A 15,722-nucleotide genomic window follows, 5' to 3' on the forward strand; every position below is an offset into this window, starting at 1 on the left:
TACATGAGGAGCCTATTGGGAAGGAAGCCTGTGGAAGAAGGGAAGTACAATGTTCAGGAGAAGAAATAACTTTGTGGCAACATTCCCTTGCTTATAACTTTTATGGAAATCATTGAAGGGAGCAGTAAATTGTCCAAAATACATGTCTTTTATCTACTGATAACCAATTCCTCATTTATGAAGTATGTTTCCAATAACTCTGGAGTCATTCTTTTCTAGACAAGGATTTGTAGAAACTGATGATGTTAATTTCTGTAATACTTCAAAGCTAAGTTCATGTTCTATTATTCTGAATGGTCTCAGTAATGAATGGCCAAAGTTTATAATAAAAACAACATTCATTTATACTTTGGAAGTCCAAACTAATGCATTTACAATTTTGGTAAACTTTAACATCAGTTTCTTCACCAGCAGGATTTATGAGGGGAAATGTTTCTTAATCTTCATCCCAAGCCTTTGATATAATAGCTGACATATAATACTTTAAGGTTTACAATGCCCTTTACATACATTATCTCACAGTATATAAATTCTTTATTTTTATGTCAAAAATTACTTGGAAAAGCAGGATTCAAAGTAGGCTGCAACAGAACTAAAAAAAAATTACTTGCATCTAAATTGCCTTCCCCTCCCGCTCCAAAAACAAATCAACCGACCCACCATCACAATAACAACCCACACCTAATCAGGAGGACAAGGTCATCTTGTCACCTGTGGGCAATGTGGGAAGTATGGATAGGACAGGAAATCTCCAGAGTGAAGTTCACGGTCTTTCCTGTTCAAATGTTCTGCTTTTCTATCAAACCTGGGCCATGAAATAATTCTCTTCGAGGAAGCCTCTATTCACAATTCATTTTCTTATTGTCACAAATCACAAATATTAACCCATGTGCAATTTTGCTGTAGTTATCTTTAGAGGCTCAAACCTATAGCAAAGATGAATAATAAAATCCCAGGCAACTCATTCACCTTAAGAGTAATGCAGAGTTTTCATAGAATTGCTGTTTTCATCTTTGTAGGGGAAATTCCCAGTGAGGGACTCCCTTCCATCCATAACAGCAAATGCTGTGTAACTTAAAGTCTTAAGAGTTGTCTGGGGAGCCCTGAGAAGTTGTTTGGCTAGGGGCACAAAATCAAGTATACGTCAGAGGACAGATTTCAGTGAACCCGTACTTCCTGATTCAGAAGACAGTCTATCCACTATGTCACACTGTCTCTCAACACCAATTAATTCTGCAAAAATATATCCAGCCTTTAACTCAAATGGATTTTCTTGGGCTCCTCCCCTTTTTCTGGAGACTTGGGACTTTTTACTTATTGTCATAAAACACAAAGGAAAAAAAGACAAAGACAAATTCCCCAACTCCATTCTTCCCTTAAGTTGTTTTCAAAGCAAATGTAGATGAAACAATAAAATCATAAGAACATAGCAGAAGGATTACCTTTAAAAAATATTTCAAATTCAGTGTAGAGTAAGGAAGCCCTAGTGCTGATTTGAGTTTTCTGCTAGGTAAGACAGAGGATATTAAGTCCATACTCTGACATTTTCCAGACTACTACAGAGATACAAATATATAACACACAGAGATGAGATCTGAACCAAAAATAAAACAAATTTACAGCTCCAAAAATTTGGGATCAAAGTTTAATGCTCAGGATTTTGTTTGGTTAATGCAATTCAAAAAAATTATGCTTTCCTAGATTAATTTCTTCTGAATTCTTTTAGGAGTTTAAAATAAACTACCAAACATCTTTTTTTTCTTTTTCTTTTTTTTAGAACCACCAGATTTTACTTCTGGAAAATCTAATCTTTCAAAAAGTTGTAATTCTAATACCATCAACACAAAAAAAGTTAATTTCTAAGGTTTCATGTTCTTTAAATTTTCTGCAGCCAAAGACTCACATTTTTAATTACAGTACTGCAAGGCACATACAGAACCCACCTCCTTCAAAACACGAAGCAGATATACTCCCTGAAATAGAATTTAAAAATCCTTAAACAATTAGAAATACTACAAAGTTAGCAAATCCTAGTTAAAAATTTTGCTCCTACAGGACCATGCATTTTTTTCTGAAATCAATTTAGCAAACATCTATAAATGTTCTTCCTTAAACATTTGTACTTGAAATGTAAATAAAATGTCTCTGAAGAGCACTAACCTGGAGAGTACTGTAGCAGGACAAATGTTAAGTTATTGCCTTCGTTGTAGATTGCATCACCTCTGATATTTTCAAGGACATACAAATTTAATGATGGGAAAACTACGTATGATACATTTAAATATGTTTCAAACCTCTTCCCACCCTCCTCCTCGTTTCTTGGTTCAATGCAGATTTCTTTTCAAAAGGACAATAAATTGTCCTTTTGCTCAGTACGAATAGGAGCAGGACAGTTTAACTGCCTCTACTAAATTTAATGCAGCTTAATTAGGGACCGTGTATATATTTTCTTTGAAAGTTTTATGTTTTCTTTTGGTCAAGCATGTCTAACCATAAAAGTAAATGGACTTTTAAGAGGTAGATTTTTTCCATGATGTACTTTGTTAATAAATAAATGTATTGTCAAGAAAATAAAAACAAGTAATGGGTAGGTTCTTAGTATAGGGATCAAATGAAAAAGAAAATAAAACTAGATATGTTTGATACAATCTGACATTTTAACAGTCATAAGAAGTATTGGATGCTGTTTTATAATCAGTGCATTCAGGATTGGACTTTTCCTTTTAGGATCAAAAAACGAGCCTGCCAATCGTACTGAATCCTCCCCCTCCCCCTCCCCCCGTTGGTCCACAGCTTCCTGGAGGGTCATTGTCATCAAATCCATTGGGCCGAAAGGAACAGGAAGCAGAAGCAGCCTGTAGTGCACGTGTTCGAGCATTCAGCTCTTGTTCCTGAAATAAAAACAAATTGAAGAGATGATGGAAGTTACATAAAAAGTTACTCTTTTAACAGAACATCTCAATACTCTACATTCAAGAACAAATGGACTTTATATACTTGAGCACGCTAATCTTTAGACTATCTCTGTATAAAATCTTAATTTTATAGCTGAAAAAATAAGGTACTGGTAAATATTTAAAGTCACAATCAGCAGATCAGGAAGGGGACAATGGCAGGAGTCCACTCCAACCTTATGTTACTCCCCTTTATGTACTCTATAGTTCAGCCAAGCTGGTTTTCTTGCCATTCCTAAAACATGACATCCACTCTCCCACCTCGGTGCCTTTGCCTTAGCTGTTCCCCATGCCTGGGATGCACTTCCAGCCTTCCTCCACCTTTAGAATGTCATTTCCTTCAAAACTCTCATCCATACCTTCAACCTGAAGATCTCCCTAATCCCAACATAGGTTTCTTCCCTACTCTCCACTTACCTTGGTTTTAGTTCATATGTTCTTATTTAGGTACACTGTCCCCAGTAGAATATAAACTTCTTGAGGACAGGGATTGTTAGTTGTGGTCTTTTATTCCCAGGGTCTAACCCATAGTAAGTGCTTAATAAATGCCTGTTGATCAACTGATGGTATAGTGGAATGCACCCTGAATCTGAAGATCTGGGTTCTAATACTAGCTCAGCTGTTGACATTTGTGACCTTGGACAGAGTCATTTCATCTTGAACTCAGTTTTCATCATCTGTAAAATGACGGGGGTTGAATTAGATGATCTTTAAGGGCCCCTCTAGCTAAAAGTCCCATGATCCTACATAAGGAAGATAGCTGACCCAAAGACAGTATTATAGATTATTTAATAAACACCAACATTTAGGAAAAGATGTCTCTCCCTGCTTACTCAGGGTACATTACAAGAAGTCTTGTCCACACATAAAAGATATCTAGCAAGCACAAAGCATTGTTCCAGATCTGTGAGTATTTTGGAAATTGTTGATTATGGTAATAAACTGAGGCAATGAATAAAAGCATAAACTAAGTAGAGAGCAAAGTTTCTTCCACATTTTCCCAAGTCTACAGTGGCATTGTAAGGTATCATCTATTTGGTCTTTGTTAACACACATGAAGAAACCAATGGCAAATCCAGATAGCAAAGCCTAAAATCTTGCAGATTAAGTTTAATGGCAAGAGCCTTTACCTGCTGGATTTGAATACTCGAAAATAATTTAAGTAATAGCTGGATGCTGTATAGGGTCACGGAGTTGGGCAGGACCTTAAAGATCACCTAGCTCAATGCCCATTTTGTAGACGAGGAAAACCGAAATCCAGACACATACCCAAGGCAACTCGGCCCATTAAGTTCAACAGAAAACTGCTCATTTGTTCATTTTCAGTTCTAGAATTCAAGGTATCATGAACTACAAGCAAGTCTGCAGCATGCCATTTGTAAGAAGAGCACCCTAGTTTCAGGCATACCTATAGCTTACCATCTATTTGATTCTTCTTATTTTTATAATAAAGAGAAATCATAGGATGTTCAAGACCAACTATGCTAAACTCCTGTGTGGGTGAATTTACTGTGGTGAGCTCAAGACATTTTGTATACTGCTCTCAAAATAGAGAATTTGGTTTGAATTTTATGCAACTTTCAGAAATTTAAGCCATGTCTTCTCCCAAGGCTCAATGAAGGATATAGAATAAGCAATTAAGTTAACTGAACCATTGCTTTTGGGATCATAAAACCTGTATCTTAGTTCACGAAGCTTTCCAAGAAAGTATCAGAATGAAATTGTCATTCTTTTTTCAGTTGACTGTACAGATATTAGGCTGACAGAGGTCTAGATATGACACATTCTTAGTCTTTGGGAGAGATTCCCAAATAAGCAAATGCAAGAAAGAAAAACTGACCTTTTCATTTGGTTTTTCTCTACAAGGGAAAAACATAACGTTGGGATACATTTTTAATAGTCAAAAGTCATGGTTCCCATAGCGACTCATTTACATCGCAAATTTGTCAGGGTATTTGTTAATCCCATGATTAATAACATATTATGCCCATAGAAGAATTACTGTTGCTGTAGGGGTTAAGAAGTTTAGATTTCTTGCTCTGAGTTAAGAGAAATGATTAAAATCAAACTCCATCAAAGACTCAGAAAAGACTGACCTTCAGCACCACAGGCCTACACACTGAATATTGTTGATCTGTCTTCTGACATTAACTCTGTGACCATGGGCAAGTTTACTGAACCTTAGTATACTCATAAGTACTCCACGTTTTAAAGTGCTCTATAAATGCCATCTATTATCCCTAACCTATTCCTCTCGGATCTACATTGTAGGAATAGTTAGATCCTGTGGTGGTTGTCCTCCTGGACTTTTCCTCTGGATTATGCCCCTCCCCCCCATATCCTCTCTAAAAAAAGACAAACGGAAAGAGCTCTGCAACTTTTACCTGGGTACCCAGAATTTAAAATCTGATTAAATTTCATATTTATGTATTAGGCCAGGGATAGGGAACCTGTGGCCTCGAGGCCACATGTGGCCTTCTAGGTCCTTGCGTGTGGCCACCCCTGCATTAGGTTATGGGTATAAAAAGACTGGAAAAGGACTGTTCTCTTGCCTAGGCAATGATGGCCTCATCTTATCACTCAGCTTACCTAACTATTCCTCTTACCGTTGCTACTCAGAAGTTGACAATATTAGAACCTATCACTAATAAACTGAGTTTGCTTATATTAATATTTATTACATACTAATTTATGTAGATATTTATTTTAATAAAATGTGTAGTACACAGATAGGTAACTTTAAAATGCTTATTCCAAGTCTCTTCTTTTTTAGTAAATTAATGGTAGAATAATCTTGGCAAAAAATGATTTACAGTTTTAATGTTATATGTTAAAGCCAAAGATATTTTATGTAATCTATTACAGAATAAAAAATGAATAGGCATAAAACTAGTACTGTATTTAATAAAAATCTAAGGATACTAAGCAATAGAGCTATTTTATTTTTTAAAAAAATGTGCCACACTATCAACATTAAAAATAACAATACTAAATGTAACAGCTGAAAACAAGCTCCATTACATTTTCCAGTTGCTTGTCAATTATTAAAACATGCTTAATTTTTTGAGAGAAACAAAATAGTTTCTTGGCATAAGATTAAAGGATCCAAATGGTTTGGTTTGATAAAGCAAGCAATTGAGTTCTTCTTCTAATTGCTATAACTGCTTTTTTAGTTATTTACAAACAGCTGGGTGACATGGTAGATACTGTCAGGAAACCCAGACTTCAAATTTGACTTTGGGCAAGTCACTTCACTGTTTGCCTCATCTGTAAAATGGAGATAACAGCACCTACCTCCCCAGTGTTGTTGCTGAAAATTGAAAGAGAGAAAAATTGTATGATGCCTGGCACGTTAAATGTAAGCTATTAATATTACTTCCTTAATACATACAGCTGATGACAATAGAAAACCTTTAAATCAGAAATGTCATTAGATGTAGAGGTTAAAAAGAAAAATGCACAAGCTTGGGTTTGCTACATTAACCAGATACAAACAATTCCCAACTTCAAAATGGGCTGTGCTCCAAATGTTTAAGTCAGCTACTTGAAAGTAGAAAAACACTTTTCCTTTAAATAATGTGTAGGGTAACCCTCAAAAATTGTATTTAGTCCACAAATTGCCTCAAGTGTACAATTCAAACCTAAATACTATGTGTAATTAAAACAATTTTTTTTTTGGTTTGGGGGGCAGGAGAGTAAGTTCAGAATTTTTTAACAAGTCTGCTGCAAAGAGGGCACACACTCTTTTCACCCTTCTTAACCTAGGAATCTTTGCCAAGTTGTGGCTAATACAATTTGGCAATCTGAATTTCACTAAAGCATTCTCACAGCCCTAGAGGGATACAATCTGGATACAGTGCTGTGGAGGCCCTCCCTCTGATAAGACAAACAGGAGATCACCAGGTAGAAAGCAGTAAAGTTAGTCATTCCTCTTCTTGTTCAAGTACAAGTATTCCATCTGTGGCCCCGGAAGAATGCGACAGAATACACTTGTCTTGGTCACATCACAGATAATCTAACCAGTAATTAAGGATTCTGATTAACTTGACTTTAACAACCAGTTTCACAGGCTGGATTTCTAATAGTGCTGGGGGAGAGCTTCTTGGACTTGGAGCAAAGAGATCTGAATTCAAATTTGCCCTGGATACTGCACCAATTATGTGGTATCAAGTCATCTAATAGTTCTGGGTCTCAGTTTCCTGTCTATAAAATAGGAATAACACTTACAAGACCTATCCATTGCAGATTTTTTTAGTGAATTGCTTTATAAACCTTAAAACAATATAAAAAGTATGGAATTATTGAAAAGTTGCTTTTTCTTTTTAAAGCTAGGTCACTCTTGAATAGTGCTATGGATCACATGCAGTGAGAAGGGTGTTGGCTTTGGAGTCAAGAGGACTCAGGCTGAAAATCCCACCACTGTGTTAGGTCTATTTCTTTATTTTTATAATGAGGGGTCAGGAATTCCAATTTACAGCTGTGAAGTCTGTAAGTCTGATTTTCCTTATAATATCAAGCTAGATTTTTACTGTATGCTTAAGACTTCTTATTTCAAAAGGAAACTAGGAAGGTGAACAGGAATTTTTTCTTGCCTTCAGTGGAACACAGAAGTCCAAAGAGCTTCAAAAATGAGATTCAAAAATGCAGGATTATTTTTTTTTCTAACTCCAGCATCTTCTAATGAAATCATCAATTAGTAGGCTATCCCTCTTTTACAGATAGAGCCAAAGAGGTTCAATAGTTTGCCTGAAGTCACAAGGATAATGTTAGAAACAGAACTGGAATACAGGTTTTCCTCTGGTTTCTAAAGTCTTTGTATACCCTGCTGCCTCTCAATACACAGAACAAGACACAGTAGGTACTTACTAAGCATCTGTTAAATTTTTGCTAAATTACCTCTAAACAAATTTTATGACATAAGATTAAATCAAACTACATAACTATTATACTGTGAATGAAAAAATGGCACTCAAGTAATTATACAGAAAACTGCAAAACGTACTCAATATTGACAAGCAGAAGAAAAAAAGCAATTTCATCACTGAAAGATCATAGTCATTGGAAGCTATTTGGATTAAAGAAGTGGAATTAAGTATGTTTTAGAAGGAAACAAACTTATGTCAAAATTGCCAATGAATGTTAAAACAAATATGTTACTTTTCTAAGAATTAAATTTTGTTAACCTTTTTTTTTCAAATCTGCTTTCAGGATGGCAAGAAAAAATAACTAGTCTTGCCCACTAAAAAAAAGCCCAATGCCAAATACTAAGAATTAGAAGTCTTTTTCTTGTTTTTAAACTATTCAATGACAGCATCCATAATGTTTCCATTTTAATATGTTAAGGAGAAGGAAAGATGTACTAGTATAAGTACAGTGGATTGGTGTGGGAGAAAATTATATAGACTCCCAACAAATTTCTAAAAGGGATGGCCTGGTTAATAAGGAAATAGCTAAAACTAATGAGATTTACATTAACTAAAGTAAAAGTATAAATATCAGGAAAATTTCATTCTTTTAATGACTGCTTTGTGAAATTATTCTCTGAGAAATAGTGAGAAGAGTACTTGTACTTGAAGTGAGCTTTTAGGGACACACTCCCTTTGCCACAAATTGAATAGTTTTTCCAAAGAAATAGGAAAGTTTGGAAAAATTTGAGGATAAAAATAATGATCTGTTTGATACATATTGAATTTGAAATGTTTCCCAGGACATACATTTTAGATGTCCTAAGTGGGCAGTTGGAGATGTGATGCTAGAGTGCAAGGCAGAGACTAAGGCTGGATATGTAGATCTGGGAGCTGGGTGCCTAGAAAGGATAATTAAATCCATGAGAGCTAATGAGATCACCAAAGGAGAAAATAGAGAAGATGGTACAAAACACAGAGCCTTGGGGCATAGCTAAGGAGTAGAACATAAGAGGCAGCCAAGGAGAACCAGGAGAGTACTGTTATGACAGTCAAGAAGAGGGAATTCAAGGTTAGTCAACAGTGTTGAATGCAGCAGAGATGGAAAGATGAAAAAAGAGAAATGCCCATTAGATTTTGTGATTAAGAGATGCTTGTTCACTGGGGAGAAGTTTCAGTTGGATGACAAGGGCTAAGGATAGAAGAGGAAATAGAAGCAACATGTGTAGAAAATAATTTTCTAGGAATTCAATGGAATATAACTATATTCAGAACTAGAAGATAGCTCAAGGGTTAGGAGGTTCTAGTAAAAGAATAGGGGGCAACTTGGGCACACTTGTAGACATTGAGAAAGACTCAAAGAGGTGGGCCAAGGAAAATAAAAAATAAAGAGATTTGGGATTATGTTCTGTGAAGTTTGGATTTATTCAAAAGGCCCCACTTGAGGACCTAGAAGGCCACAAGTGGCCTCCAAGGGCCAGGTCCCCCACCTCTGCTAAACTTAATCCTCCTATCTGCTTTCCCTTATATCATGCAAATCTAATTTACTAACAGCTTTGAAATGGTAGAAAGGGAAGTTATCCCAAATTGGAATTCTTTAAAAATGTTTTACCAATCATTGTGCAAGCTACTTTCTGGCATAGAATGTAAGCTCTGTAAGGGCAGGAACTATTTTATCTCTGTATCTCCAGTGCCCAGCACATGTAGGCACAAAGGTTTGATTGTTAGACTGTGCCTAGGCTCTCTATTATTAATAGAGGGCTAATTACGTCAAAATTCATTCTGGCTTGCTGTGGACTAGCCTGGGGACCGTAACCACCATTTCTGTAATTTTTTTCTTCGGGAAAATGACTTCTCAAATCTTTTAAAGCCAATTTAGAGACCATCTTTTGGAAAATTATCCATTCATACACTGGGGGGGGTTCAATTATCTATTTTATTATAATGTTATATTACAAATCTTTTTTAGGTTTCTTTTAGGGCTATTTCTAAAGTTTTCCTCCTTTCAACAGGAACATGTGGCTTAAGAACTTTCTTCCAGATGTATTTGTCTAAGCATTAACTTAGACTCTTTTCTTTCTACCCGTTTCTTCTAAGTGGCAATTACATCCACTATAATGTAATTTATACATTTAATTAATGCATTATTTGTTCCCTTTAGAAAAAATTTAGACTGAAAGTTCTACTTTGGCTGCCATATCATTATACTGTACTTTTATGCCAGTGAATATCAGTCAATTTTGCAAAAGTAAAATCTCAGTCACATAGCTTACTTAAATCCCAATAGAGGGTTTTGATTGCATTTGCCTAGTAGGACATTCTTAAGCCCCCATTGTGGATACGTACATTTTCCTCAATACTCTACCCATTATTTTGCCAAACTGTAAATCTGATGCCCAATACTCTTGGGATGTCTTCCCTCCTTAAATATTAGGACCTGCAGCCCTCTTCCTCTTCCATCCTCTACCAGTCTCCAACAGTTCTTTATGCGATTGTCAGAAACAAAGCTCCAAAGCATACCAGTTCTGTAAGGCCACAAAGTCACCTGGACTAGATGATTGAACCACTTCAAACACATACAATAACTGTTTTGAGAAGAGCTGCAGTTGATTTTCCAAACAGAGATTTCAGCAAAAGCCTTATGACCTTCCCAATAAGCGAGGCACTTTTACTTCCTTTTGAAGGCTGACTGAACAAATTCACTAACCTCAGTTGTGTGAGACAACTTTCAAATAACTGAAATAACAACTATAACTATGAATTTCATAACAAATTTCACATATTGCTACTGCTAACTGATATTTATATGGCATATAATGGTTTACAAAGACTTTAGAAAGCTCACCTGCAATTTTATAGACTTGGTATCTTTTATGCTAAACTCATAATCAGAACTCAAAATTCCTACTTTAAGAACAAATCTCAGAGAATTTAAGAGATTAGATTTTAAAATTAGCTAAGTAAGATTTGCGAAACTCTGACCACACGTGACAATCACTGAAGGGGAATGTTACAAACAGGGAAAGTTCTGTAAGTCACAACTTAGGTAGATTTCCAACTTACCTGCAGGTATAGTTTATTGTCCTTCGTTATGGCATCCATGAGTTCCTTCTGCAGAGGCGGGTCTCCATTCACCCAGAGTCCATTAGTTGTGTTACTAGCACTGAAACCACTAGTACTATTCTGTTTTTTGTACAATAGAACATAAGCAGTATCCTTTGGAAACCTACTGGTAATTTTCTGGACTGATTGAAATGAGGTAAACGTCACTCTGCTGTCATTAAATAAAAACCACTCCTTTGACATTTCGCTATTTTCCAGATTCTGCTCAATAACTGCAGTAGGAATTTCTCCCCCCAACAAATGACCTTGAGGGGAAGCTAGAGCCAGAGTTTCAGACTGATGGCACAGCTGAAAGGAAGAGTCAGAACCTGTGATATTTCTGGCATATGAATAGTAATGTCCACTTTCAGAGGAGATGCCCGAGTGGACAACAACAGAGCTTAACAGATAGGGCACCAGTTTGGGGCAGCACGCTTCATCAGTCCCTGAGGACTTGAGCTTTTTAGCCAGGTTCTCACCAGTATCTGTGAAATCAACATCTACTGACCAACTTTCTGATAATGAAGTTAGAGAGGAGTTAGTTCTTTTGACTGGTAACTCCAAAACCAATGGCAGTGACACATTGTCTAAGATTTTGCGTCGTATGTGACACTTCTGATCATAGGAAAATCTCAGGAGAGTGAGAATAAGGTATTCAGGTTCCTCCATGATTTGCATAGTTTTCTCTGCATTCTGTAGAGAGGCACAGTTTTCACAATAATAGCGGTTATCGCCATTAAGGATCTCTGGTGCCAGAAAATAATTTAGCAAGTCAGTAACAGAAGGTGTGCTTTCACCTCCTGGTTTCTGAGATACTCCTCTGTTAATCTGAATCTTGCATGGTTCATTAGAGACCAAAGTGTTTTCTGTACAGTGAAGCTCAGAAGGAAGATTGTCTAAAGCTGCTTCATCCATGACTGTCTCCGAGCCAAAGCCAGCGGGGACAGAATGACAAAGCGCTGACTCTTCAGAAGAGCCAGTTGTTACCACGCTAGCCTGTACCACAAAGTCATCCTGCACCTTAGGAGAACATGATGGACCTTGAAAAGGTAGGTTTTCCATAGAAGAGGAAGGACAAAATGCAAGTGAAAGATCTGTAAAGGCTTCCTCTTTCTGTGAGGTACTCCTGCAGTTCAAACAGTGTATATTAGTTTGTAGTTTTCCCCCGAACATTTTTTCTATTAAGGTTTTCTCACTATCATTTGTGTAAGGGATCTCTGTAAATGGTGCTGCCTTGTTGGCTACTTCCTGTAAGGAGGCTTCATTGGGTCCCATACTTTCAGAAGGCTTAAGTGAAGATAGGGCTTTCAAGGTTCTCTCTTCTTCATGGAGTCTACAAAGGAAACAATCACATTTACCTTTTCTTAACCAGCTTTAGAATTATAAGTAACCAAGTTTACAGAAAAATCAACAATTTAGAAATAAGTGCTTTGTTACCAACTAATAATGTCCCTATAATCAAAGAGAGTGTTCATTTTCTTGGGGTGCGGACAAGGCTTGGGAAGAAGTGGTTAGTCCTACACAGCATTTAGTTGTTTAAACTGGGAGGCAAGTCTGATAGTTAATGGAGAAACAGAGTAAGTCTATTTCAGACTAGTTTTCCAAAAATGTCAAACAGCCTTCGATACTCTGCATATCTTCTTCTCGAACTCATGTTTCAATGCCTCAGCTCAGTACGTTTACTGGATGATAACTACACTGGAGCCACTGCACTTGTCTAAACAGAGAAAAGCAAGGCCAGGTGAGGGAAAGAACAGAAAATGAGGTGAAACCAGGCCTATCCCAATGTCTTATGTGACAAGCAGGTGGCTGCATGTGCCCAGGCTTACAGGGTCTCAGAGTAACAAAAAACTAAGAGGATGAACTATACCTAGAATCTACCCACTTTACTAAGTTGTCTAGGATTTCTCACCAGAATCAAGACATAGAATTTGTTAGTTAAATATACCATTTTTAATAAAGGGGATTTTAGGCTATAGAGCAAGAAAAGGATAGCAGGTTTTAAATTTTTTTTTTGAGGGAGGAAGGCCGGGCAATTGGGGTTAAGTGACTTGCCCAAGGTCACACAGCTAGTACATGTGTCAAGTGTCTGAGGCGGCATTTGAACTCAGGTCCTCCTGACTGCAGGGCCTATGCTCTATTCACTGCGCCACCTAGCTGCCCCTTAAAATTTTTTAAAGAAGAAAAGTGATAGTAAATGTACTCAAAACAACCAGTTATCAGAAGGAATAAAAACAAGATGATCCAGGAAGAACTAAATTGTGTTTTAAAAAATAACATTCAAAGATCAGATTGAATGCAAGGGATTTTAAAAACAATTTTCATCCTTATTACAGTTAATAAATACCTTTACAGATACTATAAGATACTTAAAATATCCAAATAATACCCCATTTGAAATACTTCATCAATATAAAAACCTATCCCATACTTGTAAAGTTTAGAATACTTTACCTGTCTAGCAGAAACCTGAGGTATTCAGAACAGTCCTGTTGTGATCTAGGGGTAAACCAGGGAGGCCTGGATGCCTCAAAAAAAATCCGTGGGGCATATGCTTCCCTCTATTGAGAAGAAGTAAATTAGAACAGAAGTAAACAATTTATCCACAGTGAACAAAATAGCTTTTGGCCAAGTCATCATCCTCTGAATTTATGAAATATTGTAAAATTTTGGTCTTGAAGTGACCTCAGAGGCCATCTACTCTAAAACCTAAACAAAAATCCACTCTAAGTTAGCTACCATGGTCCCTTTGCCTTCCATAGGTCAAAATATCCCCAATTGTTTTGACCAACCCTCTTATGGAATGATTCTGAGGTATTTTACCGTCCTGATTATCATCCTCTGGAGTCTTTTCACTTTATGAATTTCCTTCCTAAAATGTAGACTGAACACGATACTCTAGATATGGTCAGATTAAGTAAGAATACAAAGGGATGTTTACTTTTCTTGTTCTACATGTCACCTCTCATGTGGCAGCTGTGTGTCATCTCAGCTATTCTGGTTGCCAGTCTACATTACTGACTCACAACTTCACTGGAATTCTTAGTTTTCAGAATCTTTCTTGAAATTTACCCATCTTCCTCTGGGCCGATTACCCCTAGAGAATTGTAGTCCATAGGCTCCTATCTACTTTTTCTACAAAGCCTTTGAAAACTGATTTCCCTAAATCTATGTTGTACATCAGACTATTACTAGTCTTTCTTTCATTCTTCAAGACAGTCACTTCTTCCTAAGTGTCTAATTACTCCCACTGGAGAAATAACTTATCTTGTTGGTAAGATAACTCCGGGAAGTAGGTGCTAAATGAGGAAACTAAATGAGGCAGATAGGTAGCTGTGTACCTACTATGTGTCTGAGGTCACATTTGAACTCAAGTCCTCTAACTGCAAGGCCAGTGCTCTATCCACTGCGCCACCTAGGGGTTAAATAGTATAGTACATCCTCACTCATGTGAGGACATCAAGGAACCAGAGAGGTCAAACGTGATGGAGGGAAGTTTTACTAACAAAGCAGAAATAGATGAGTTTGGGAAATAGATCATAAACATATCACAGAACTGTGACAATGAGACTATGTGAACATTGTTGGAATATTCTCCCATAGAAGCAAAGTAAATCCGTGGCTTGTCTTCACATTTTCATTCTGCAAGCAGTAAGTGAAACCAACAAGGGGGAATTGCTTTTTGGTATCAGATTCTTACCAACAAGGAAGAGCTATTAGGAATGGCCAACTAGCAAAGTTATGGAGAATAAGAGTTAAAAAAAACAAAACAAACTATCCCTATTACAAAGGGGAAGAGTACTAGATGCTGCCACTTGAATTCCTGGGAATCCACTGGGCCAGAAGAGATAGCAGTGGATGTCAGAGGCCCATTTTCATCAATTAGGGCATATGTTTTAAAACGTGGGGTTAAAAAAAAGTCCCCTCAAAAGCAAATATTAAATTAATGACTCTCCTTTACTTTGAAATCAAGGTTCTTCTTCCTTCACTGTTTTCCCTCCTGTCAACACATCTGCATAATGCTGGCAAAATTAAAATCTAGTGAAAAAAATTTGTATTTTCATTTATATACTATACAGGAATAATAAATTCTAAATGTCACAATTAACCATACTCAAAAGTAGTTGGCAAAAGACTCTTATATTACCTGCCTGAGAAAGCAAGATACTACCTCCATTAGGCATCTGCATGAAACATGTAAAAGAGGTCATTTTAAACTATGCTGATGCCTTATTTTCATGTGATGTCTTGTTTCACAATATGAACAGTTCATCAGACCTGGCACAATGTGTTTATTGTTATAATGAACACAGGCAAATTCATACTTACCTGTGTATGAGCCAAAAAAGCAAAAAGATGCTGTAATTTTTTCATTAATGAATTGCACCCGTTTAGATTTAAAGATAATACATGCCTCCTGAAACTAAGAGAGAATAAAACAGAATTAATGGTATTATTTCATAAGAGAGGTTTCTTTAAATTTAGATAAACATGGATCTAAAGGAAAGTTACTGCACTGTTATAACCCTCAAATCCAAAAGACCATTACTAATTCATACACAATACACCATGTTTATATGGGGAGGAACCCCCAAGATTGTGAAAATAGCCATTTACCTTTAGCATAGGGCCAAACCAGACCTAGCTCAATAACCTAGAAGGTATGATTGTTACATGTATAACACATGGTGATATTAAGTCATAACAAAAAGGTAAATTATACATTGTATCCTCTTGTTATTCTTAACAAGAGATTTGTGCA

General features: G+C 36.6%; 1 protein-coding gene across 1 annotated transcript in view; it reads right to left on the reverse strand.

Annotated features, from left to right (window-relative positions):
• Positions 1-516: 516 nt before the first annotated feature.
• Positions 517-15,722, reverse strand: part of USP38 (ubiquitin specific peptidase 38) — a 37,492-nt gene continuing 22,286 nt past the window's right edge. The window contains exons 7-10 of the mRNA XM_036762696.1: positions 15,290-15,383; positions 13,415-13,521; positions 10,922-12,293; positions 517-2,891 (exon numbers count right to left, since the gene is read on the reverse strand). Coding sequence (XP_036618591.1) covers positions 2,730-2,891; positions 10,922-12,293; positions 13,415-13,521; positions 15,290-15,383 — 1,735 coding nt within the window. The 3' untranslated portion in view covers positions 517-2,729. The remainder of the gene's footprint in view (positions 2,892-10,921; positions 12,294-13,414; positions 13,522-15,289; positions 15,384-15,722) is intronic.

This window comes from Trichosurus vulpecula, chromosome 6 (assembly GCF_011100635.1).
Source record: "Trichosurus vulpecula isolate mTriVul1 chromosome 6, mTriVul1.pri, whole genome shotgun sequence".
Lineage (NCBI taxonomy): Eukaryota > Metazoa > Chordata > Mammalia > Diprotodontia > Phalangeridae > Trichosurus > Trichosurus vulpecula.